This window comes from Podospora pseudoanserina, assembly GCF_035222485.1.
Source record: "Podospora pseudoanserina strain CBS 124.78 chromosome 7 map unlocalized CBS124.78p_7.2, whole genome shotgun sequence".
NCBI classification, from domain to species: domain Eukaryota; kingdom Fungi; phylum Ascomycota; class Sordariomycetes; order Sordariales; family Podosporaceae; genus Podospora; species Podospora pseudoanserina.
In genome coordinates, this window is record NW_026946672.1 from 327855 (window position 1) to 353123 (window position 25269).

Below are 25269 nucleotides of genomic sequence, written 5' to 3' on the forward strand. Positions count from 1 at the left end.
ACCACCCAGGCGGCATTGGAGTGGAAGTGGCAAGATATTTCAAACATTTGATGTTTGGGTCACGGTAGGTAAGCTCAAATGTCGAGTCAGTCACGACAACTGCTCTGGTCAGAGCTTGCTCGAGCTTTTGGCTCTCATTTCGTCATCATGTCCAGCCAACACGAGATACGCGCCATGGTCTCCTACATGTAAGAAATAAAATCTAATTTTGCCTTGACTCTTTTATTGAGAATAAACAGGAAGTTTGCAGGCGGGTGTTGCCTTCATCGTCAACCTCCTCCTCTTGGCGTTGGATCATCCGAACAAGAGTGGTGCTTGGACATGCCTGACTCAGAGGTCTGTGGACCTTCAGCCTTTTGGTAACAGCTTCAAGTCTTGAGAAACTTCTTTCTCAGCTTTGTGGAAATTTGCACACATTTTGTGGCATGAGATTCTACTTGGATGCAGAACTTGAAAGTCATCAATATCAGCTTCTCATGGCTGGTGGCTGCCCTCGTGTAAGGACGATTGACATTGTAACTCACAACGACCGCCATTTTGAATAAAACGAACACATCGACCGTTACCTCACCTACACATTAGAAGTTTCTGCTTACTAGTCTGGCAATATTTGGCTGCCATAACGCAGATATTGAAAGATAAGGGTAAGGTAACTAGACCAAATGTCACGTCATTCGATTTTCACGTCGTATCAATGCTGGGGTCCAGTGAAATAAATGCACGTAAGATTTTAACCTCATTTTCGAAATGCTTAAATCTGCGATGACCGCGGCTAGTGCGCGTTTGCCCCGTAAATCAATCTCGCTGCCTGACGAGACATGCGCTCGATAACCCGTGGACGTGGTACCCTCAGCAGAGAAGAAGACGCCACCATACCCACAAGAACAATAGACATTTCTTGGGCATCATACGCAGTGCATATTGACCCGACTCCGTCCCTGGGATGATGGCCAACGATACCCCTTTTGCCAATATTTAGCACCTTAGTTAGTGGCCATGGTCTGGCATGATGGTGCGATCAGTGTCATGAAATCGCCGGCGGACGAAGTGGACCAACCCAAACCGAGACATGCTGAAGCCTCGATAATCAAAGATGCCTATGGTTGTTTGAGAAATTCGGGTGCCTAAAGCCAAATATGTCTGTGGAGCGCGACTCGAGGCAGGGCCAAGTAACGTCGTATGCATGAAAAGACTGAGGAACAGCAGTCTTAACACACACCGTGTCACCAACCTGGCACAGAGCATGCAGAAACACAGTCCCCCAGAAGCAGAGGCTTCGATGATATGTCTAGAGGGAGAGTGTTGCTTTCTTCTTCTGCACGGGCACCGGACGGATCTTATATCCAGTGCCGCATCAGGCAACATCGAGACTGAAACGGGCAAAGTTCGAACTGAGAAAAGCACAGTATCCGCCCTGATTCCAACATCAAAAGTGGAAGTGTTACTGCTTCAGCTCTGGTAAGGTGCTAGTCAATCTAACCTCTCCGCTCTGTCTCCATAGTAAGCACTGTGATGACCCGGCGGAAAGGGGGCGGTTGGAGCTCTGGGAACCCTAACCCTATGTAGGCCTCTCGCTCGGACTGAAGTGCCACAACAGGTAGGAGTGCGTGGCAGCAGGGACCTCACGTGAAGGCCCCCACTTTACAACGGGAAGTACCTGACAACACCCCCGAAGTTGGGGCTTCGAGATTGGCTGCAGGGATCCCCCCCAGAGAAGCCCAGGCAGCAGCTTTTTGCACCCTCCATTGCCTGCTTCGGGATGCGATGGGCCAATGCGGCATCGCAGCGATCCCGCCCATCACAGGCACCGAAATAACAATCACCAAATCCCGAAAGTGTGATGCTGCCACGAGAGAGGATGCTGCACTGGTGAAGGCCGTCTCTCTTCCAATTTTCGCCTCCCTTCTCAACCTCAACTTTCAAGGGGGGCAAACAGCTGCAGCCTGCCTTTTTTTTCTTTTCTTTCTTCCTTTCTTGCTTCTCTCTAAGCTCACTTCGTTTCTCTCTTTACTATCTCCCGCAGCGTCTTCAACGTTCCACAGGTACCCCTCATAAACCCGTTGTTGGACTGCTCGATTGACCTCCAGGTCTTCACCAATAACAAACTTGGCGTGCATTGTGTATTTCCCGCAGGCAAGTTCCAATCAGTCTCACCAACAGCCAACGCCAGCCCACCATCGACCATAAACTGTCCCCAGAACCCCGCACTACCTTGCCGTGACGAGTCCCTCTCTTCTGTCGATAATAGAGGCCATGTATTGAGACCGAATGCCAAGTAGTAGCTTGGATTGGAGTCGACTAGGGTGTGAAAGACACCAGTGAACCAGCAACACCGAACCGAGCATCATCAACACAGGTCTCCCGCCATGGACCCTCTCAACCCCATGGGTGATGCCCAGCCGGCCTTCCAGCGCCGGCTGAGCAGGCTTTACAACGACACCAAAAGGAGATCCGAGTTTGTTCAGACCTCTGTCCAACACCCCGAAGCCGATCCCGAGGTCAGGTCGTTGCATCGAAGGCTCAGGATTCAGAAGGACCGTTTCGTCACCTGGGGTTTGGAATGGGCTGACCCTAGCCAGTCTGCCGAGGTCTTGATAGACTCGTCGTTGAACAAGGCCGGAATCAGCGAACTGGTTAGCAACATCATGTCCAACATCAAGGAAATTCTTGCCGAAGCCGAGCCACTCTGGATGAGTTCAAGACGACTGGCGGGAGAGATTGTTGAGCCAGCACAGCCACCTCGGAGGGGAGAAAAGATTCAGATGGTTGTCTGGGACAAGAGCAAGTTTGAAGGTTTGATCCGCGATCTTACCGATGCTATCGACACCCTCTACGAAGTATCCCGAACAAGATCATCATATGCAAGCTCTGCCGCCGTCGGGGGGCGGCCGGCCAAGTCCTCGGCGGCAGCAGAAGACCTGCGTCCCTTTGCGTCATCACGGCTACAAACCCCAGAGCAGATCGATCCCAAGATCTTGACCTCGTTGCGGTCGGTGCAGGCAGCGCCTATGACCGAGCACGACGAGAAGGAAAAAACCCACGAAATTGTCTTTATGGACAAGCAATCTTACGCCAAACTCACACGAACTACTGCTGGTGCACGCCACACCCAATCGCCACTTCTTCTTGAATATGCCCCTTTCAGCTCCCTATACTCTATCACGGGTGTCTCACCACCGATGCACCGCTTCGAGAAGCTGTTTTCTGGCCTTCAGCTTGAACCTCAAAGGCCGGTCCAGCCGGGATCGTGGATTGGGTTACCGCGTTTGTTGGGCTACTTTGAAGACATGGAAAACTCAAGATTCGGATTGATCTATCAGTTTCCCCAGAAGTTCAATGCTGTCACGTTTGAAACTTTGACCCAAAACCCCCTGAACAACCTCTGCACACTCGCCGACCTCCTGGCCCGCCCAGACTTTGAGCCTAGGCTTGAGGCCAAGTTCCGGCTCGCTGCCAATCTGGCAAACAGCGTCTTTGACCTGCATGACCGGGGCATCACTCATGGGAGCATCGGTGATGAAAACATCTCTTTTTGCAATGCCGTGGGCACTGACCCCGAAGTCAGTGGAATCACTCAAGGAGAGGTTGATATTCGCAGGCCTCTTATCTCTTCCTTTGATCTTTTTTCAGAGACAGAGCCAGAGTATCAGGAAGGTCCTAGAGAGTTCTCTTTGTACAAACACCCCCTTGACCCACGAAACAGTGTTCAATCCCCCCTCACCAACAATGCCGACTCCAAGACCTTCGACCTCTACTCTCTCGCCATGATTCTTCTCTCGATTGGTCTCTGGACTAAACTTGAGAATCTTGTCCCTAACATGGCCTCGCCAGTGTTGCCCGAGTCCGTTCTCACTCAATTGGGTATCCGCTGTGGCACGCTTTACATGAAGGCAGTGCAGACATTGTGGTCTGCGGTGGACCAAGAGTTGAGTGGCACACAAACGACTGACAAAATTGTAGAACGGGTCGAATTCAAGGCTGGTCGATATCTGGAGGCATGCTGTATCTTGGATGGTGTCAGCAATCTTGAGGAGAGACTGGGTGATGACCTAGGGGATGTGCGCCCGGAGCACGCACGGCTGAACACACCATCGATCGCTGGACCTTCAAAGGACTCGCAATCAGAAAAGCCGTCCGCCTCTGTGTTATCAGCCGGCCAAGTCCAAACAGAAGCGAAGGGTAAGTCTGCTGTCGTGGGTCTTCAAATCCCTCCATCGGTGCTAATCCGTTTATCCCAGCCGCCGACGCCAATGAAACATCAACCAAACCGAAGCTACGACTCTTCAAGCACGTGCCCCTACCACCCGAAGAGGTCGAGCGGTGGAACACCAACATCATGCCACAGGTCAACCAGGCCCTTCGGCACTTTTATCGAAAAAATCCCGAGTCAGTCGAAATTTCGCTGGAGTCTGTTGGAGAGAGTCCTCAAAAAACAAAACCCACAGTTTTAGTGGTGTGCCAATCCACAAGCTTGGTCAAAACTATCCTGAAGAAGAGGCTTGGCAACATTTTGGCTGCGGCCGGCCTCGGGTTGAGGGTATGCACTGGCCGAGTCATCAAATCTCGCAGAGACGCTGTTGGGAGAAGCATGGCTGGTCCAGAAGAGGAGGTGGTTGCGGCCAATCCAGAACACCAACAGCAACCCTTGAATGGGGCAAGCATCGGGGCATGGAACCAAAGTCACCATCTGCCACCTGTCAGCCTCGGAGGGATGCTCACAGTAGATGGCAGATTGTACGGCATGACGGTACACCATATGTTGGACGAACCGGGTCCCGATTCGGGAGGGAAGTCAGGTGCTCCAAGAAGCATGGCAGGGCCTCCCGGAATGACGGATCTCCATGCTTGGTACGCACAGCAGTACACGAATCCCAGCGACTCGGACCAAGATACCAGCAGCAGTTCCGAGTATGATGCCTACGACCTCTCTGATGCAGATTCTGATGCTTTTTCAGAGTCGGCCATCACTAGCGACTATTCGGAGGAAGACAACGACGACGACGGCGAGTATCAGGAGAGTGAGCCGGGAGATATACCCGGCATTGAACCCGGTTGTGGGGACGGGTACATCGTCACACAACCTGCCCTGGACGATGTGGATGCTGGTTTCTATCCTTGCCTGGAAACCCAGGATGAAGACCACCTCGACACGTACAGAGTTGGGGAGATGTATGCATCAAGTGGTATCCGACGTCGTAGGGAGGGGGGAATGAACCACGAGATCGATTGGGCCCTTTTTGAATTCTTCGGCGAGCGACTGCCCTCTGGGAATTTGATTCCCTCCCTCGACCCGCCACCGACAAAAGCACAATCACAAACCACTTCGTCCAGCATTTGTCCTACAACTGTTGCACCTATGTCAAGCTTGCCGGGCCTAGGGGTTCAATGCATGGCACGCACTTCAGGCCTACAGACTGGTGTTATCCTCCCAGCTATGGTGTCCGTCAAGATTTATGGCCGGGTTTCGCCAAGCGAGACATATCAAGTGTCGGGAACCCGACCGTCTCCAGACCAGCCTCGTCACCCAAAACAGTCGTCGCTTCCGATGGGCATGCCGGGAGACTCGGGAGCATGGGTAGTTGATGGTGCGAATGGTCGAGTATGCGGGCATATTCTTGCCTGGAGTGAGCGCAAGAAGGTTGCTTACATCTGTCCAATGGATGTGCTGATTCTTGATATTGCCGAGACGTTGGAAGCCAATGAGATCCGTCTTCCGGGAGGTGAAGTTGTGTACTCGCGGGAGCCGCTGAGTGCTCAATATCCCATGAGGTCTTTGACGCAAAGGAGTGCAAGAAGTGACATGTCGGGCTGGCAACGTTCTGAGGGCGATGTTGGCGACGACGAGGGCGAAGAGCCATCTACCCCAATGGCTAGATTTGCCGTCAGGAGACACAGCAGCCGACGGTCTCAGAGGAGCGTGGTGGCCGGTAAGAGGGCATCTTACCTCTCGGCCAAAAGACAGAGCCAACAAGCAACGATGGAAAGCACTGTTGGGGAAGAGGAGCTGGAGCACGATGAGGGGGTCGAGGTGGATATCAGTGTTGGGTTAGCTAATCAGCTCAAAGCAATGAACCTGCCTCCGGGAGACTCAAGCCTATCTTCATCAGAGATGATGAGGAAATGGGGATATGCCTGACTCAAGGCGAGCTCGGGTTATATACATCCGTATTGGGATGGGACAGTCTGGGCTGACTGAAACAAGAATATGATGGGTATGAATGGGGGGAAGTATAAGGTCATGATGACCCGATACCAATCTGCATCATGATATCCCCTGTTCTTGGCTAGCGAAATTTACTACTCTTAGTGCTTCTCGCACAAAAATAATGCTGAATAATTGCTTGAATGTTGTCTGTTGACCCTGTCGAAATCAGCTTTTCTCTATGCACGGTAATTATGATGGATGAGGTCCCATTGGTGCTGAGAAAGATTCTTGAGTGAGTGAGGGGGTTGGCCATGAGCGACAAGATGCGTGAGTTTATGCAGCCCAATTTATGCACTATTCATAACTGACTCCCTACTTAGGACTATACGTAAATTTGAAATAGAAACGCTGACCTGGACTCATCCGTTTGTCTTATCTAGGGAGTTGCCCATCCTGCCTCCGCCAGGCGCATTTTGCGGAGCTGTTGAGCATTCATTTGCTAGTGGTGGCAAACGTCTGAGAACGAGGATCTCGAGGGAATGGGGAAGGCAAAGGCAGTATCATACAATCTCCACGGTGCCATGAACCAGGTATCTCGTGACTGGGACAGTCTTCTTCTGACCACGGCGGGCAACACGACCGAGGGCTTGACTCTCGACGCTTGGGTTCCACTGGGGCCCGAGAATGTAGACGTGGTTAGCAGCTGTGAGGTTGAGCCTGGAAACACGGGAAGTTGGGTGGCTAACAAGGTTGGGATACCTAGGGGTTGGCGGAGATGGCACGTACCCGAATGCACCGACACCGGTAGTCATGAGCAGAACTGGAACGGAGGTGCCCTCGTCAGACACAAAACGGCTCATGTTGTGCTGTCTTTCTGCCAGTGTTTGCCTGCCGTCAATTCGTCGATGAAGGATCTTCATCCGAGTGAGATGGAGTGCGACCAGGTCCAGGGTTCTTGTCCAGCAGGAAAATACAATGCTAGGTGAGTTGGTGTAAGCTTGGTTCTCAAAGACTTCTGCTAGTCTAGCAGAGCCGACGTACCTCTTCGTGTCTCTTGGGGTTTGCTGGAGGTCGTGGATCAGGACTTCGATTTTCGATGAGACTCGTGAAAGATCGAAATGGTCCACCTTGTCATTGCTGTCGTCACCGCTATTTGGCGTCAGGGCGTCTGATTTTGGACTTAAATGCCCACCACAATACAAGCACGAGGTCTTGTTCGCTGATCTCTGGTCATCGGAGGGGATGCACTCTGGACAGATTACATGCTCACAGCCATGACGGAGTTTTGGAGGTGCTGCATCAAAGGCAGGGACCGGTATCCCGCACATGGAACATTCAATATCAACACTTGAACCTAGAGCATAGAGAAACTCTTCCCGCTCTAGCAGCTTGTCTCTGCGGCCATGTCGTTGGAAAGGCTTTTGGAACGTCCCTTGGTTGCAGACCAAGCGAAGCTGAAGCTGGACTTGGAAGATACCAAAATGGTCCCGTTGGTCTGCACGTAAGCCGGCTTTGTGATTGATCCAGTTGCTCATGTCATCAGCGGTCTTGTCATAGCGGTTTCTTTCCTCTTGGGAGAGCGTGATGTAGTGTAGCGTTCCTCAATCGGAGGCAGCTCGAGCATCTCTTTTGGCCTCCTCAGGCACAGTGCCTCGAGCAATAGAGTGAATTGCCAGGGTACAGTATGGGCATCTGGCGAAGACGCATCCATGATCTTCTTCTTGAACATGGCCCGGTTTTGTAGCTGGTCGATTGGTAGGAAAGCAAGGAGCGACCCGAGCTCTTCCAGCTGGTTCTGAATGGGAGTAGCTGTGGGCACCATCCGAAGTTTGCGCGGATTTCACACGCTGCCTTGTAAAGCGTTGTCTGGGGTCGCTTGATCAAATGTGCTAACAGGCAAAACTAAAGTCAGTACAAAGTATGTGCTCCTATAGAATTGGGAGGTCACTGACCCTCATCGACGACAACCCTGAACATTCAATCTGAAACAATGCACTTTTATCCTTTGCATTGTTGCTAACCGCCACCGTATTGTATGTAGTGGAGACGAGATTGCTGTTGAGGTAACTGTGAATGCTGATATTGCGGTCTTTGCAATAGTATTTCGCTATGGTAAGTGAGAAGTCAAGATGCTTCGGCAATTAGAGAGATGTTAGAGAACAGGTTCAGTCTGTGGTCTCGATTAAGGCCCGGTAGTTAGAAACTTACTTCTTGATTTCTTCCAACCACAAGTACATGATGACTGCGACTGGTCAGCAAGATTTGCAAGAGCGTCTGGTCAAAATGTTCGCGTTGGGAACGCACACCCTGCAAGGTTTTGCTGGTCTTGTTAGCAAAATCCGCCCTGGGCCCGGCAAAGACTTTAGGTTCTTCAAAACCGGGGAAGTGAATCAACTGCCTGTTCAGATACTCGATGTTTTCGGTGTCATATTCGGGGTCTTGAAGGTACAGCTTGGCAGTGCTGCTGAGATAAAGCCCTACGGCATCGGCATCGGCAGCAGATCCATATATGTTGATGTCCACTCGTAGCTTTGCCTGGCCAGGAGTGTGTGACTGGTAAAAGAGGCTCTGTATTTTCCCTATTTGGGACAACGCCTTCACTTCGAAAAACCTGAACTTGTTGAACAGCGAAGTGAGAGCTTGTGATACAGCCTCATTCACCTGGGTGAATATGTGATTATCTGAGAATATGCGCATCAAGTATTCGTCGTATTTGATGACAGCAAATGACTGAACATGCTCGTTATTCAGAAGCCTGTCTCTGGACTCGGCCAGGTTACCAACCAGCTTCACTTCGGCATGGCTGATCTAATGGACATTGGCGTTAGTTATAGACAATGGAAATGCGACGACCCGTGGCAGATAACCGTGAATGCACACAAGAACTCACAGTCCCGTAGCAACAGAAGCCACCATCTCCACTTTTTTGCTCCTCGATTTCCAGCATCTCAGCTATACCAGGTGCTATGGGATCATCTTTGATGCCACATAAAGTGGCCCAAGCCTTCATTTGACTCCATGTGTCCCCTAGTACTGCTGGATCTATCATGGGCTCTTCGTTGGCATTCTCAAATAGTTCGCTAGTGATAGGGTGCGCTCCAAATGAGTTACTGTTGTGAATCATTCCCCACTGGGAAACCGCCGAGGTGCTTGGAGTTGTGAGGCTGCACAGGTCAAAATGTCAGCAATTTTCCCTCTCGAGTAACAGGCAGTATGGCGGATCTCGTTATATTTCATGAGGACCGATTCGGTAGGTCGCTTCATGGTCTTCCTCCATGGTGGAAAGGGTGTTGAAGGGAGTATAGTTTTCGAGGCCTGGTTGCTTAGCAAAGAATTGCGAGAGGTAGGTAGCTGGACTGTGACTGGGGATTTTGTATAACAATTCAATCACTTGCTGAGACGCAGGCGGGAAGGCACGAGGGTGCACTGCCCGGGGCGGACCACAGGGCGAACCACCGAGCCTTCTCACAAACTGCAAGCCAAGAAAAGGTCGCCTTGATCTTTGCATTTGTATTTTACATTAAAAAGTTGAACCAGTCCCGCGTGTCCTTTTGACAAGCAGGCTTTCGACCTGTCCATGCACCGCAGTGAGCTTGCATTGTCCGCCCCAGGTTTCCAACATTCAACATGGCCTCGCAACCGACTCAAATACAGCCTGGAAATGCCTTTGAAACCACGCTCAAGAAGTTTCGAATGAGACTGAAAAGAAATTCCAGATCACTAGCCTCGGTGAAGTGAAAAGCGAGATTTTGTCCATCTAAGCCGAGCAGCGCGACGGGGAAAGCAGATGCAGGTGGGCAGAATTCAAGGGTTCTTTGAAGCCATGGAGCAGTTTGGCAAGGTTATCGAGGTCTTTGTCAACAGCAACGGCATCCTCGCATTTGTCTGGGTTCCTCTCAAGCTTTTACTTTTGGTAAATCTCAGCTGTACCACACTGATAACCGATTTCCACTCACTGACCCCTTGACCAACAGACTGCCAAAGGTGGCACCGACGCATTCGATTGCCTGCTTGATGCTTACAGCACAATCGAGAAAATTTTACCCAATTTTAAGAAATACCAGCATATCTTCGGTCAGATACTACAGTTCAATCGATGCTGTCCTCGATATGGGAACCAATTCTTGATTTGCAAAGAAGAGCTCTACGCATATTTGCAAAGTCGGGTAAGTAGGATACTCATAGGATCTCCATGGTAGCGAGTAATCCACCGGGTCAGGTCATGTAATTAATTCGCGTATCTTAGCGGTGAATTTGATGTTTCGGCCGCTGTGGAATGACTTTAAGAGCAGGCTTGGGGCACTCCTCGGTGACCTAGAACAGCAACGGTCGTTGCTTGAAAGCCATGTCAACCATACTCATATCGAACACTCGGAGCATGACAGAATTAAGTTCCTCGACGAGATTGATGAGCAGCGGAGAATGCGTGATTCTGAAAAGCTCTAAGCTGTATTCGAGATCACGAGGAGCACCAAGACGTGCGAGATGCACACAGTAATGGCACAAAGTACCAACTTGGACTCTGGCTGCTAGACAACGATTACGTCAAGACTTGGACATCCAATCCTTATCCTAGAACACCGTTTCTTTGGATATACGCAAAGCCCGGGGCTGGTAGGTCCTGCCATGCTTACTCTCACCATTCAAGATAATTGTACATGGCTGATACTTCCTACGCGTAGGTAAGAGTGTCCTTTCATCAGCCATCATCGACCAGATTCAGGAGAAGAAGAATGGTCTTGTGGAGTTCTTCTACTGTAAAGATCAAGACCCGGAGAGAAGAACATTTCGATCCATTGTCAATGCTCCCTACTTCAACTCATTGACCAACAGCGCGACGTTATCCCCTATTACTATGGCGCTAGAGATAAAACGGGCGAATTACACCTACAGTCAGAGAAGCTCACCAAACAGTTGTTTCAGGAGCTCCTAAAAACCAGCTCCAAAACCTTTCTGGTGATCGACGGCCTTGGACGAGTGTCCCGACAAGGAGAGAGGGAAGCTTATGAACCTTTTGATCGAAACGATCATCTTGTGTGAAAATAAGAATCCTGGTAAAATCCTGTTGCTTCTTGTAACCCGGCTTGAGCCAATATCAAGAAGCGGAAGTCTTTACTGTTGGTTGAAGACATGGAGCTAAATTATGATGATTCAAAGATGGATAGAACAGACGGCAAGTACTCCCCTATCAGATGCTCAGCAGAACGATTTGAAAGTGTCTACTGACTAACAGCCAAACTTTGGGAATGTTTCTATTTGCCAAGCTTGTAATGGAGAACTTGCAAGGCAAGCCATCGTTAGAGAGACTCCACGAGAAATTGCATCCGTGTTGCTTCCCCGACAAACTGGAACAGGCGTAAGCCATCATAACTCCCTTGTCACGCTTTGGATGTGCGATACTGATAGTTTACCTGCAGGTATGGTTGGTCGCACTCTAGAGCGCATCAGACGTAACCCAACAAGCATGAAGCGGAGCAGGCTCATAGTATCTTGTCCCTCATGATTTGTTCCATCCATCCCCTACGATGGCGAGAAGTGCAAGCGGCCATTGCTATCCACCTAGAGGAGCAGACTGTCCGATATTCCAGATGTCCAGTCGTACACATCAAAGAGATTTGTGGCCCACTCATTATAATTCTCAAAGAAGGAACAGAATTGAGTTTGTTCATGCTACGGTGGTACAGTACGCGTGCTCCGTATCAGGTTGGCCGAAGATGAGACACAGCTGACACCTGAATTGGTCGTTACATCGCGAATCAAAGCAACTACATCGATCGGTTTCCGCAGAGCGTGCCATGACCATGTTGTGTCTACAGTACCTCGTATTTGAGTGCTTTACACCCGAATGGGGGGGAATCATAAAGGGCGAATTCGCATTGGATGGGTACTATGGCTTCCAAGACTATGCTGTGGCACACTGGGCAGACCGAGTTCTTTCTTTCTTAGGGTTCACTGCCCCTAATTCCAACAGCACAGCAGAGCAGCTCACACCAGATCAGGAGTCAGATATCCTTGACATCGACGATGACCTGCTCTCGCTTGTGGGAAGATTCGATCAGGATGGAAACTTCTGCAGGCCTTGAAAGATGACCCAAAGCAACTGAAATCAGCAGCACATCCTCCCGGACTTGGAAGGTTCAAGTCTGACCCGTACTTTCTCAGCATGTACAGCATCTGGTACCATGCCAAGTGTGTCCGAGCGTTCACCGGCGACAAGCAAGATAAAGTGCACCCTCAAGGGCTTCGAACAATCCCCAAAGCAGCCGCCAGACACTCGAACACATGTGGACAACTACACCAGCGCCTTCAGCCGAGGTGCGCGATGTGTACGGCCCACACTGGTTCAAGTGTTCCCGGACTACGTGTTACTATTTCCACGAGGGATTCAACTCGGACCCATCGAGAAAACAGCACTATGACCGGCATGAACTCCCATTTCGATGTGACGACCAAAACGGCTGCACGGGTGCCCTTACTGGCTTTACCTCTAAAAAGGAGCTGGACAAGCACAACAAGATCTCACATTCCGATTTCGACAGGCTTTCCACGACATTTACCAGACTGAAGAAGGCCAAAACAGTAAAGGAGGAGACGCACAAGTTCCCGTGCCAGAACTGTTCCTCGAAGTTTGGCCTGAAAACAGAACTTCAGGAACACATGAGCGTACACATTCACTCGTTGCCTCAACTCGAGACCAGAGAGGTGGATGCAGTACAGGCTGCAGTCAACGGCCCAAGTGTGAAGGGTTTATTCCAGCTGTCTATCAAATCATGAGGACCGACCGCAGAAGTTGGCTGTGTCTTTTGCCTGTGGACTTTGCAACAAGACGGTACACGACAAGTGGGTCAATGTTGGAAGATCATGTTTTTTTCAATTATACAGTGGTATTACACCTTGTTATCTACTTGGAATTGGAGTAAACTTGGCAGTTTACCACCACTTGCCAGGCTTGCCCTTCTTGGTGCCGTTCTTGAGAGCCTCCTGCACGCCGTAGTAGGCGGGGTGCTTGCTCCAGTCCTCAAACCAGAGGAGGGGAGCACCCTCGCCAGGGAAAACATAGGGCACCCAGCTGAAGGGGTCATAAAAATCCCAGATGGTGACACCGATGCAGCCCTTGACCTGGACGCAAGCGCCAACAGCCTATTGACATGTATAAGTATGAATGACGCCGGGAAGGGAAGAAAAGGGGTTTGACATACGTTCTTGTAAGCCTCCTTCTGCTGAGCAAGGTTGGTGGCGTTGGCGGGCACCTGCAGGCGAATGTCCAACTCGGTAAGGGCAACCTCAACGCCGAGCTTGGTGAAGCCCTTGATGGCGTCAATGTGCTGGTCGAGAGTAGGGGCCTGCTCGGCAATCAAGTGAGCCTGGAGGCCAACACCGTCGATTCTGATCTTGGCCTTCTGGAGCATCTTGACAATGCGCTGGGTGCCCTCAGTCTTGGCATGGGGCCACTCCCTGTGAGTGTATTAGTGTCAGGCATCAAGCTGGTCGTGGGAAATCAATCTTACAAGTTGTAATCGTTGTAGTACAGCTTGGCCTTGGGGTCGACCTTGGCAGCGGTCGCGAAAGCGAGCTTGATGTACTCCTCGCCCAGGACGTTGTAGAAGACGGACTTGCGGTAGCTTCCATCCTCCTCGAGCGCCTCGTTCACAACATCCCAAGCGTAGCACTGACCCTTCCAGGCCTTCGCAACGCGCGTGACGTGGTTGACGATAACAGCGCGGAGCTCGTCCTTGGTCCAGTCGGTCTTGGCCTCAACCCAGGGGGCGAGCTGAGAGTGCCAGACGAGGGCGTGGCAGCGGAGATATTTGCCGTGCTTCTTCGCGAGGGAGGTAACAATGTTGCCCTCGGTATAGTTGAAGACGCCCTGCTGTGGTTCGGTGAAGAGCCACTGTTGGTTGAGAGTATGTTAGCTACCACTCATGTTGCATGGCGACTCGCATAACGGATGCAAGACTGTACCTTTTGTCCGTTGGTAGGCGTGGTCTGGCCGAACTCGTCCGACTTCCACATGATCTGGTCATACTTGGGATACTGAGCCTCATAGCCAGCCCGCTCACGGAAACCGGGCGAATCGGTGGCAGCACCAAAGTACTTCAGACCGGCCTCTTTGGCGTAGGTGTTGAGACCCTTCTCCTTGTGGCCGTGGCCGGGAGTAGGGGTGGCAACTGCGAGAGGCAGTGCTGAGAGGAGGAGCGAGGCAGCTGTCGGGAGATGCATCTTGTCTGGGGTGGCGGTCCTTGGGGAGAGAAAGGATGGAGGAGAAGAAAGACAGTCGAGATGGCCTGGGTCACGATGCCTTTTTATGGACGGATGTCAAGTCGTCATGCCATGGTGATGGGCCGTGATGGTGGTCCACCATGCTGCCCTCCACCAGACCATCAATGGAACTCTGGACATCGATCCGAGTGCTATGGTCCCTGACGGGTTCGACCGATACAACCTCGCCTCCCCTCTACCGGGAACGCGTTCCACAGAGCATGAGGGAAGCATCAAGATGTTACCTAACGCAGCCCATACGGCACTTCGGGGCTGCCCTCCGAACCGGGCTCCTGGGGTCTGGGCTCCGGGGATCAAGTCATTTCGGGCTCGTGTTCATCATTCAGCCGGCCGAGACTGGTGAAGGCACAGTTCACCACGGTCATGATTTCCATGAGAAGCGAACGGGTATGGTCGGATTGTCACTGGCTTCCGATGCTAGTGCCCCAATGACCACGGTTGAGCGGCCGGATAAATGCGAGGTGCAGCGGTTCGTGAATTTTGCCGTTGAAACGGCAGCCCTTGGCAGACCGGTGGATGGCGCCGGGGCGACGGGAATCATGTTTATTTCCACGTTGGCGGTGCGATGGGTTGCGATGAACACTCTATCGTGCTCTTGGCCTGCTCGGATGGATAATTAAAACTGCAGGAACATGTGCTAAGAATACCACTCACACCAGAGGAGAGCCTCGTTCAGTCGTTCATGCCTTGAAGACTGGCGAGATGGGAAACCAGCACCATCATGGTATTCGTAAACTTTTGTTGTTCAGGGCCGGGGGTCAGCTCACGATCCCCTCATTGCAACCTTGGCTTTCTGGGCAAAAGGCGGAGACCCCGGAGCCCCCCAGCCGGGGAAGCTGCGCTAAAAGTTGGAGAAGGTGGCATTCCCCAATATCCACCCGGCGATGAGGGGATTCACGAAACGGGAGTGTCGGTGAGAGGTTCGGTGTGTGAAGCCGGAATTCATGCACAACGTGAGGTGATCGTTATCTTATCGATCTCATCGATAAGCCAGAGCCAAGTCCAGAGACCCTAACCCTGGGCCATCTTCAGCCAGCGCAATGACATCATGGGGGTGGTGATGTCATTGCTCCAATTGAGACCAAGGAGTTTGCCAGCCAATCAGGGCAGGCAATGCCGCCGCGTCGACGCCTTTCCACTGAGAACGTCATGATCTGAGTTTGCGCCGGTTGCAGGCGGTACAGAATCAGGTGTCTGCCGGCTCTGTTTCCCCTTTTAAAAGTTTCCTTGTGCTTTCTCTGGACTCTCAATTGTACCAAAGCAACATCGACTCTCACCAAAATATCAACACCACAACTTTCCATCCGTCACCGACAGTAAATCAAATTGGCTCCTGTCATCCATCCCTATACTACCGGTACACAACATATCCCCTGAAATCGCAAACGAGCAAAGAACACCGCCATGTCGTCCAGACTTCCCGCCCGCATCGTACCCCGCGCGACTCGCGTGGCTCGCACCACCAAATCCACCCCTCGTCGTTTCCAGTCCACAGCTTCTTCCACCACACAAGCCGCAGCCAATGCCGCCCCCAGCGGGACAGGTCACTTCGCTTCCGGCGTTGCTGGCGGTATCGCCGGCGCTGCCCTCCTCTATGGAATTTACACCATGACCCCATCGGGCAAGATGATGAAGACGATGAACGCAACCGTCAAGGAGACCAACAAGAAGTATGAACAGCTCGCCGCTACCCTCAAGAACAAGACTCCCTCCACCGATGAGGCTCTCGGCAAGGTCAAGGAGGTCTGCTACTCATATGCTGGCTGGGTACCAGGAGGCCGCCAGTATGTCGATGTTGCCTTCAAGGATATTGAAGACATTCGGGACGCGAACAAGGAAGAGGTTGACAAGCTCGTTGCCGAGACATACAGAGAGTTTCAGAGCATCACGGCTGCCGGCCTGACTCTCGAGGCCGCTTCCCGCAGCTGGGAGGCCCTGCAAAAGCTGAGCCAGAGAATTGCCAACCTCAGCGCGAATGCTTCGGAGCAACTGCTCGATAACCACCCTCAGCTCAAGGAGAAGTTTGGCGGCTCCTTCGACACCCTGAAGCAGATGGGCTCTCAGTACGGACCAGAGGCCAAGAAGGTCGTGGACGACACATGGAAGCAAGTGAACGACATCATCAAGGGTGGCTTCACCACCGAGAATGCCAACAAGGTGCGGAAGTTGGTCGAGGAGAAGACACAGCAGGTGCGCAAGATGGGTGATCAGGTCTGGGACAAGGGCTTGGAAACCGCCAAGCCTTATCTTGACAAGAGCCCTGCGGTCAGAGACCTGATCAACAATAACAAGGACATCCTCAAGCAAGGAAATGCCTCGGAGCTGTTTTCCAAAATCAAGAGCATCTCCGAGAGCGGTGACTCGAGCAAGCTGGAAGACTATGTGAAGCAGGCCGTCAACAAGGCCAAGGAGTCCGGGGACACGGGCAAGAGCTGGACCAGTTCTATTGTGGGAGGAAGCACTGGTTTCGGTGTGCTGAGCCAGTTCCTTGGTTCGTCATCCGAGGGCGTAACACAGAAGGTCAAGGACAACATTGGTGTCTTGTCCGAGGTGTATAAGAAGCATTCGGAAGAGGGTCAAAAGTTGTTGGAGGAGACACAGGAGGACTTGCGCAAGCTGTTGGAGGAGAAGGCGAAGAAGGCCCAAAAGATTGCCGATGCTGCTGCCAAGGGGCAATGAGCTGGTCTCAGTTTCTCAGTTAGCATGGATATCGGAGAGGACTTGAGTTGTATGATAGCATGAACTTGCATTGCGTTGGTAGCATCACAGCCCGTAATAGTATTACCATTATAAGCTGAACATGTTGTCTTGAGGGGAAGTGATAGTCCTGGTGGCATCTGTAGGTACCTAGGTACACATCCAGGTGTGAAGAAAACGGAGAAACGAGGGGGGTCTGGTTGGTCAGAATGTACGGGATGCCCCGCGGTACCCGGACCTTCTGCTCCATCCTTCATCCATCCTTTGGGTCCAGCTCCCCGCATTTCATTCTTTCATGGTAGCGCACATTGAAAGCCAGCAGCGGCCCCACCTTCCCGCCAAGCATCTGCTCCAGAGTGTAGACATCATGACGACGTGCCTGCGCCAGGCAAAGGTCAACGCCTCTTGATCGCTGTGCTTTGCTGCGGTTTGTTCGATTCGATAGCTCAATTTCGATTGATTCGTATCCAGCAGATCCCGAACCCATTCACCGAGATGCCGTACCACCCTTCGTCCCCGACGCCGATGACCACGGGGGTGCCGGGAGCCATCGTGGCCATGACGGGTCAGGCTGGCTTCTCCCAGCCCAAGAAGCGATACATCGACGTCCTCTCGGAGGACCTCCTCGACGTCAGCGAGACTAGCAGCTACCTGATGGGTGCGCTCGAAGACATCATCGTCAACTTCCCTCCTCGAAGCCGATACCCGCACGAAGCTCTGCAGGGCCTCTGGTCTGGCCCCACGGGCATCGCGTACCTCCTGCTTCAGGTCAGCGCCAGACTCCCAGATTTGATCGTATCCGGTCAGCCGGCCTTGCACTGGGCTCAGTGCTATATTGCTGGGTCTAGGGGACACAACTTGCGGTTGGGCAGCCACGGTTGCGGGGTGTCGGATGAGAGACTAGCATTTGAAGCTGTCAGAGCTGCCCTGACAAAGGATCTCAGCCACGTCAGGGACTTTGTTGCGACAGTGGAGCAGGTCGCCGAAGTGGCCGAATTTCCAGACGAAAACCTGTATGGGAGGGGAGGGACGTTGTATCTGCTGAGAATGGTGAAGCATTGGGTCGGTGCTGATAAGTGCGGCAAGATTATTGACCCTGCTATGGCTGAGATTGCCAACACCATCCTGAATAACGGGCTGGGGTCACCAGGGAAGAACGGAAGTCCCCGTGAAGATGGACGAGCAAAATGGAGCTGGCACGGAACACGGTACTTGGGAGCAGTGCATGGAGACATTGGCATCATTACTCAAGTGGTGCTCTCCATGCCAAATTTGGCAGACAGGGTGGAGAGGGTGCTGGAGAAGTTGTTGATGATGCAGCAGCACGATGGGAACTGGCCCAGCAGTGAAGGTAATACGAGCCCTGGGAAAGGTTTGGTTCAATTTTGCCACGGCGCGCCAGGGTTCGTGATATCGCTTTGCTCTTTGCGGCCATATTTCCCACGACTACAGGACAAGATCGACGGAGCGCTCAAAAGGGCAAGGCAATGTATCTGGACGCAGGGGTTGTTGAAAAAGGAGCCCAACTTGTGCCATGGAATATTTGGCAATGCTTTGTACGTGGTCTCAGTAACAGGAAATAAGCTAAAACAAAGAAGCTGACACGAGTAGATGTTTTCCGCCCGGCCCACAGCGACAGCACTTTCTGGCAGTCGCTACACCTGAGAATGTGGCCCACATGAAGTGCTCAGATACAACCGGCACGGTATTCGAAAGGGCTGATTACGGACGATCATACTCAACCTTGACCAGCTACGCTCCCTGCGCGGTTTGGACCTGGCTAGTCGCGAGGGAATCAGACCCTATCATGTTGGGGTATAACGATGTCTAGGGTCACCATGCGGGCGACGTTGGATGTTGGTTGGGTATTTTTCATGTTTCATCAGTAATGTGTACCTCGCAATATTCGATGCCTCCACCTCCTTGGCCAGCCGTTCCTTCATCACCCATAATTCCTTCTACTCTCTTCTCGATGCTGGATAACTCGGAGATGACGACCTTCTTTTGCGACAGTTTCTCTTTATCGGTATCTCGTTCAGTTCTTGTCGTTCATAGCGTTTTTGTGGCCCTTGCTCATTTGGTGTCAGTTAGTCGGAGAATAGACGACGAGTTGAGAACGTGACTCACCATGTTACGAGATCTGTGTTGCTCTCTGAGTTGTTGCAAATACTTTGGGTATCGGTGTTACTGGCTCGACCTTCGCGCTTGAATTGCGTGCCAAGCAAAGGAGACAATGGCGATAGCAGCAAGGACAGAGAACATGATAATAACTGGGAGGTGAAAGACGACCATCGTAGCTATGACAGAACCATGTGAAAAGGGGTGTTGGCGTGGCGAAGAGGTGAATCGAAGAGGGCTGAGTCCAGGAAAGGTTCAGAGGAAACCAGCATCGGCATGCTTAGTCCGGGGAGGAAAAGAGGGCTTCGCTGGGACTTCTGGTAGAAACTCGACATCTCGCATTCCTCGTAAAGTTACCTCTGAGGCTCAAGTTAAGCCCCTGACTATTCATCTTGTATATGCATGACAGTTCTCAGCAAGGGTTCCAGGTTATCAAGACACTGTTGGAACATAATCCTTTGGTGTTGCATCACCGGCATCTGCCGAACACGCGTGTTGGCTGACACCAGACATCAAGAAGCAGGACCCAACAGTGGCAGTAGGAGTAAATCCCGGTAGAGATGTGGGGGCTCAATGTGCTGTGCCACCCTTGCTCAAGCTTTTAAAGCTGCGGCGTGTATGGAGTCAATCTCCCAAGACCTCGCACAAGTGTGTTCCATCGTCTCTAGCGCACGTTTTCCCGATACGAGATACGATGCGGCGCCGGGGCCACACCAAATCCCGGCGTGGCTGTGTGCAATGGTAAGGACAACGCCACTTGTCGATTTTTGACAATGGACAATTACCTAACTGACGGCTGGGACTAGTAAATTGCGGCATGTGAAGGTGAGTGTCTGGTAACTTCTCAGCAATTTTCGTTGATGAGAATGATGAACTAACCTCGATCGGTCTTCGAAGTGTGACGAAGGCCGTCCAGCATGCTCACTTTGTACCGTTTCGGCAAGGCAATGCAGCTTCATGTCCGAAGCCCCGGCAGATAGCCCATCTTCAAGTTCGTTATCTCGACGTCGCAGTCTCGCCGGGATTTTAACGTCCAGTGTCACCCCCCGGGAGACCTCCACACTTCTGTCTGATACAAGCCGGGCCTTATACAGCCCAACCCCCGAGGGGTTGCTCAATCTCCGTCATATTCACCTCCTGGTTCACCTGACATCCTCAAAGGACATCTTCGACTTCGGGGCCACCCCTCATCGGGCGTCCGAGAATTCAGCAGCTCTCGCTCTGGCCTTGCAAAAAGGTCTTCAGGACACCTATCTCCTCTACCAACTCCTTGCCTTTTCAGCTCGCCACCTTGCCTGCCTACATTCTTCTCAATCAGAAACCTATCTCGAGCAAGCCATAGCTCTGCAGACGCATGGCGTCTCTCTGTTCAACGTTGCCCAGCTATCCCAAGTCGACCGGTCCAACTGCGTGAGCTTTCTCATCTACTCTGGCATCCTCGGACATCACCTATTGGCTGATGCTCTCTCTTTCCGAGATCAACCGATCGATGAATTCCTCGCCGAGTACGCCTGGTGTGCGCGTCTTCATCGTGGAGTGAGGACGATAGCTGCATCATCCTGGCCTCTGCTGATGGAGTCGGAGCTCACTGGGATGCTGTCTTGGAGTCAGGAGTATTTGCTTCGAAAACCGACTGGGCAGGAGTGCTCTCGAATCAGAGTGATGGTTGCCGCATCAGCATCGTTGACCGGGGGCGAAAGACAGGCGTGCATGGAGGCGATCAATTTCCTTCAGGTTGGGTTCGATTCAGTACTGTCTGCCGACTGGGAGGAGCTTGGGAAAGAGGCCGGAAGCAAGGGGAACAAGCACCAGATGACTTATTCGTGGTCTGTGGTGGTGGCCCCCGAGTTCATGGCTTTGTTGGTGGACAAACGACCCGAGTCGCTGGTGGTGTTGGGTTATTTTTGTGTGCTGCTGCATTATGCGAGGGAGACTTGGCAGATAAGAGACGCGGGGAGGTATGTTTTCAAGATGGTCGAGCAGTGTCTTGGTGAGGCTTGGAGGTGTTGGCTTGACTGGCCTCGAAGGATGATTGCAAGCGATTAGCCGCCACCGTGATTGACAGAATGCGGAAGGGCAGATTGTGTCAGCATCTTTTGGGTTCTAGGTAGCTGCATGGTTCGACTGCTGCAGTTTTTGTGGTAATTGTTGTCTGCCGAGCAAGACTGGATGTAACTGTTGTTAACTCCGAAGATGCCATCCAAAGATCGCCGCATCCTGCACGACAGGTGGTAGCCGCCATGACCCCGCTGTCAGCAACTCATTGGTAATGAAAGCAAGCAACTACCAACGAGCCGATTTGTCATTTTGGAAGAGAATAACAAAAAAAAAGTACCATGCAGTGTCGCCTCTGGTGCGTGATCACAAGTTGTCGATAGATGGGAATAGCCACCTTGGACACTCGCAGACTTGGCCTCATTGATATAAAGAGGACATATATCGACAGTTAAGTCGAACTGATCTCATCATCATACGCTATCAACATCAGCTTTTTTTTTCTTGCCGATATAATCATTCACTCGAAGCTTCATTCGCACCATTTCCCCAAGTCACCATGGCACCTCAATACAACGCCGAAACGACCGGCTCCGAATTGGTCACCGAATTTGCCGCCCAGATCAAAGGCAAGGTTATTCTCACTACTGGCGTCTCGCCCAAATCTTTGGGGGCACAATTCGTTCAGCTTATCGCGGAAGCTGAACCCGCTCTTCTCATCTTGACCGGCCGCAATACGACCAAGTCGCAACAGACTGCCGAGGTCGTTGCCAAGGCTCACCCCAATGTCAAGACACGGGTTTTGAAGCTGGACCTGGGCTCCCTGGCCTCAGTCCGGGAGGGTGCTGCCGAGGTCAATTCCTGGGACGACGTGCCGCACATCGATGTCCTTGTCAACAATGCCGGAATCATGGCTGTTCCATTCGCACTGACTGCAGATGGTCATGAAAGTCAATACGCTACCAATCATCTGGGCCACTTTTTGTTTACCAACCTGATCATTGATAAGCTCCTCAAGAGCAGCGAACCCAGACTTGTCAGCGTGAGCAGTGATGCCCATCGTTTCAGTCCTGTCAGGTTTGACGACAATGACTTCCATGTGAGTGCTTCCCACCAGAAGTCGAAAAACGGATCGGCATGCTGAAGTATCTATGCTCGACAGCGTGGCGAGAACTACAACAAGTGGATTGCATACGGCCAAGCCAAAACAGCCAACATGCTCATGGCTTTATCGTTTGCCGAGAAGTTGGGAAAGAAGGGGCTGGTAGCTGTGAGCTTGCACCCCGGCGTCATTGGTACCAACCTGGGAGATGCTGTCGATTGGACGGGCGGTGATGTTGCCTTGTTGAGTATGTCTTCTCGGTTGTCTCTGAGCGGTGTATTGAGCCAAAATCAAAATCAAAGCTAACCATGGTAAAACCAGATTCTGTTGATAAGACCTTGGGAAACAGGGAAGCATGGGAGGACGGTCTGAAGTGGAAGACACATGATCAGGGCGTGGCCACCCATGTCTTTGCTGCCTTCCACCCCAGCTTGAAAGAGCACAACGGTGCTTATCTTCAGGACGCGCATGTTGCCGATCCCTGGACCGAGACCGTGAAGCCCTGGGGCACAAGCCCGGTGGATGCTGAGAGGCTTTGGAAGCTGAGCGAGAAGCAAGTCGGACAGGAGTTCACATACAACTGAAGTTGGTATGGGGCCTCCACGGCCTTCAACAGTAGGCAGTCAAATAGAAGCGGTTGGAACGTGATGCCGGAGATAATTTAGGTTGAATGTAACCTCGGTGACAGGGTTGGCAACAGAAGGAGCTGAATACAAGCCCGTAGTAGGATAATGATCAGCTTCTGTGGCGACGTCAGACTATATGGTATCCTATAGAGTTGGTGAGTTCGGCTTGTTTCCTTCCTAGAATCAAGAAGTTCTGCTATGGAAAGCTAGAATCCTCCCCTGGATGCATCCTTTCTTGCGCGCCAAACGGGCGTCGACTTCCTCTTCAGGAGGTGATTGAGTGTGCCGAGCAGTACCTGGACAGGTTTTGTTCCTGCCACAAGGTAGCAGAGCGACGTCAACTCTTTCCTATCCATCAATGCAGGCTGCAGGGTTGGCCACAGGTTTGATCGTGCCTTACATTTTTAAATGAAGTGTTCCAGATGTAACCTCTGTTGAGATTTTTGCCTTGGGCGCCCCATTTCGCCCCCCTCATCCACCCCTGCCTGACACGTCCCAGCCTGTACTATGTTTACATCCAGGAGAATCACCGTTACTGCCTACCGGATAAAGTGTGGACCACTCATCATCGACGTGTACATTTCCCTTTCAGTTGATATTCCTTTGGCTACCAACACTCTCAGAGATAACCGATCAATGTCCTGGCGTGCCAGGATTTTTTATTGATCGGTATATAGTGAGCAGCCAGTAGAGTATCGGAGGTTAATTACTTCTGTTGTTGTGGCGAGCTTGTAACCTGATCCAGGCACAAGTGACGTCGATCGCCAAGACCCTATATTCTGGAACCGAACTTTCTCAGTGATACCCCGGGGCTTATGCTGTGCGTCATGACTGCCATCTGCACCACCGTTGTGTTTCGGGGATTGGGTTCCTATACCCGGACCTGACATCAATGCAGGCGAGCTTACAGCCGGACGATTTAGTTGGATACTGGTGGGTACCATCCCTCCTTCTATCCTTTCCACCATGTGCTTGCGGACGGCACATCCAGATTCCCGGATGATGTCGTGATTCTATTGCAGAAAAGGGGTTCTTTTGTGGCACGGGCTGCCTCTTGATTATCTCGGCCTTTGTAAACATCACTTATCGAGCATTTTTGCAAGCTTCTCTCGCCACTCCAAGCCACTTGAATGAGTTTCAGTGGCTTGAGAACCACACAGCCAGTGAGGTGTTTACCCAAGCTATAAGATGCCATTTATAACACCCTTGTAATCAAGATCATCGGTCATAGCAACTGAGATCCCTTGCATGTCCCGTGGCTTGTTTCCACCCCTTGTCCCTAGGCTCGTGTTGCATTGTCCTTTCTTGTGACGCCATAACATGTCTTGGATGTTTACAACTGGCCCAGGGCGGGTTTCGGCACCAAGCAGGTATAGGATGGAGATGACGGTGATTCTACCACCACAGCATGGGCTTGGAAAAAGTCAGCGATGACCAGCTATTGATGCGGGAGTGCAAAGGGGAACGGGAATGCGACACTGCCATCTATATAAAGATGCTACTTCTCCCTCCCTCTAGATCAAACTTCTTCTCTCCTCCACACACTCAAGCAAACAAGCAAACAAGCTCTACTACAAACTTCCTGCACTTCAACAACACATCTCAACTCAAATCAAACCGCCAAAATGAAGTTCACTTTCGCCATCGCCGCTGCCATCTTCACTGGCCTCGTCTCTGCCCTCCCTGCCAAGGAGGTCGAGTCTCGCCAAGTACCCTACATCCCCTGCAGCGGAATCTACGGCTCGGCCCAGTGCTGTGCTACCGACGTTCTCGGTCTTGTGAACCTCGACTGCGGCCAGCGTACGTTCCCCATATTTGTCCCAACTCTCCCGACCTTGAGCTAACATTTTCTGAACTTGGCAGCCCCCGAGACTCCCACCGACGCTGATACCTTCAGCGCTATTTGCTCGGCCATCGGCCAGCGTGCCCGCTGCTGCGCTCTCCCTGTCGTAAGTCACCATTGCCTCGGGATCTTACAAAAGACATCATGCCAACTGACACTTCCACTAGCTCGACCAGGGTGTCCTCTGCAACACCCCTGCTGGCGTCCAGCCTTAAGCACCTTTTTGTTGTATAAGGCGGGGGCTGTCGGTCTTGACTGAATTGTCGTTTGCGCAGCGATTTGTTTAGGTTATCTTTGGACTTTCCTTTTCGGCTTTTTTTGACTCTGTTAGGTGTGAAGAGGTAATATTGCTGTATATATAGCTGTATACTATTAACGCTCCTTTGACCTACGTTGTACAGTTCAGACGTGATTACATGCTTTGTAAACTGTACAAATGGTTGTATAAATGTGATCTTGCTGT

The 25269-nt window shown here is 51.7% G+C and overlaps 9 protein-coding genes across 9 annotated transcripts; 6 read left to right on the plus strand and 3 right to left on the minus strand.

The window, feature by feature from the left end:
* The first annotated feature begins 1728 nt into the window (after positions 1-1728).
* QC764_704390 (uncharacterized protein) lies at positions 1729-6346 on the plus strand. The gene is made up of 2 exons (XM_062950097.1): positions 1729-4179; positions 4239-6346. The coding sequence occupies exons 1-2, from the start codon at positions 2367-2369 to the stop codon at positions 6134-6136; spliced, it is 3711 nt and encodes a 1236-aa protein (XP_062795834.1). The 5' UTR covers positions 1729-2366; the 3' UTR covers positions 6137-6346.
* A 359-nt stretch (positions 6347-6705) lies between these two features.
* Positions 6706-7680, minus strand: QC764_0110090 (uncharacterized protein; the record flags this gene model as incomplete). Its single annotated transcript, XM_062941156.1, has 2 exons — positions 6706-6862; positions 6932-7680. 2 exons carry the CDS (start codon positions 7678-7680, stop codon positions 6706-6708), a joined length of 906 nt encoding a protein of 301 aa, XP_062795835.1.
* A 481-nt stretch (positions 7681-8161) lies between these two features.
* QC764_0110100 (uncharacterized protein) lies at positions 8162-9509 on the minus strand (the record flags this gene model as incomplete). Its single annotated transcript, XM_062941157.1, has 3 exons — positions 9036-9509; positions 8450-8948; positions 8162-8212 (listed from the first exon to the last, which is right to left on the minus strand). Exons 1-3 carry the CDS (start codon positions 9059-9061, stop codon positions 8162-8164), a joined length of 576 nt encoding a protein of 191 aa, XP_062795836.1. The 5' UTR covers positions 9062-9509.
* A 3481-nt stretch (positions 9510-12990) lies between these two features.
* QC764_704370 (uncharacterized protein) lies at positions 12991-17246 on the minus strand. Its single transcript, XM_062950096.1, has 5 exons — positions 17174-17246; positions 14108-17105; positions 13654-14036; positions 13345-13600; positions 12991-13285 (listed from the first exon to the last, which is right to left on the minus strand). The coding sequence occupies exons 2-5, from the start codon at positions 14363-14365 to the stop codon at positions 13076-13078; spliced, it is 1107 nt and encodes a 368-aa protein (XP_062795837.1). The 5' UTR covers positions 14366-17105; positions 17174-17246; the 3' UTR covers positions 12991-13075.
* QC764_704360 (uncharacterized protein) lies at positions 15830-17104 on the plus strand (the record flags this gene model as incomplete). The annotated part of the gene is made up of 1 exon (XM_062950095.1): positions 15830-17104. The coding sequence occupies one exon, from the start codon at positions 15830-15832 to the stop codon at positions 17102-17104; it is 1275 nt and encodes a 424-aa protein (XP_062795838.1).
* A 139-nt stretch (positions 17247-17385) lies between the features above and the next one.
* Positions 17386-19211, plus strand: QC764_704350 (uncharacterized protein). The gene is made up of 2 exons (XM_062950094.1): positions 17386-18678; positions 18734-19211. The coding sequence occupies exons 1-2, from the start codon at positions 17618-17620 to the stop codon at positions 18951-18953; spliced, it is 1281 nt and encodes a 426-aa protein (XP_062795839.1). The 5' UTR covers positions 17386-17617; the 3' UTR covers positions 18954-19211.
* A 686-nt stretch (positions 19212-19897) lies between these two features.
* Positions 19898-21286, plus strand: QC764_704340 (uncharacterized protein; the record flags this gene model as incomplete). Its single annotated transcript, XM_062950093.1, has 3 exons — positions 19898-19981; positions 20047-20065; positions 20138-21286. The coding sequence occupies exons 1-3, from the start codon at positions 19935-19937 to the stop codon at positions 21284-21286; spliced, it is 1215 nt and encodes a 404-aa protein (XP_062795840.1). The 5' UTR covers positions 19898-19934.
* A 508-nt stretch (positions 21287-21794) lies between these two features.
* On the plus strand, positions 21795-23395 carry QC764_704330 (uncharacterized protein; the record flags this gene model as incomplete). Its single annotated transcript, XM_062950092.1, has 3 exons — positions 21795-22334; positions 22398-22584; positions 22659-23395. 3 exons carry the CDS (start codon positions 21795-21797, stop codon positions 22919-22921), a joined length of 990 nt encoding a protein of 329 aa, XP_062795841.1. The 3' UTR covers positions 22922-23395.
* A 744-nt stretch (positions 23396-24139) lies between these two features.
* Positions 24140-25211, plus strand: QC764_704320 (uncharacterized protein). Its single transcript, XM_062950091.1, has 3 exons — positions 24140-24763; positions 24827-24912; positions 24974-25211. Exons 1-3 carry the CDS (start codon positions 24589-24591, stop codon positions 25019-25021), a joined length of 309 nt encoding a protein of 102 aa, XP_062795842.1. The 5' UTR covers positions 24140-24588; the 3' UTR covers positions 25022-25211.
* The last annotated feature ends 58 nt before the right edge of the window (positions 25212-25269 follow it).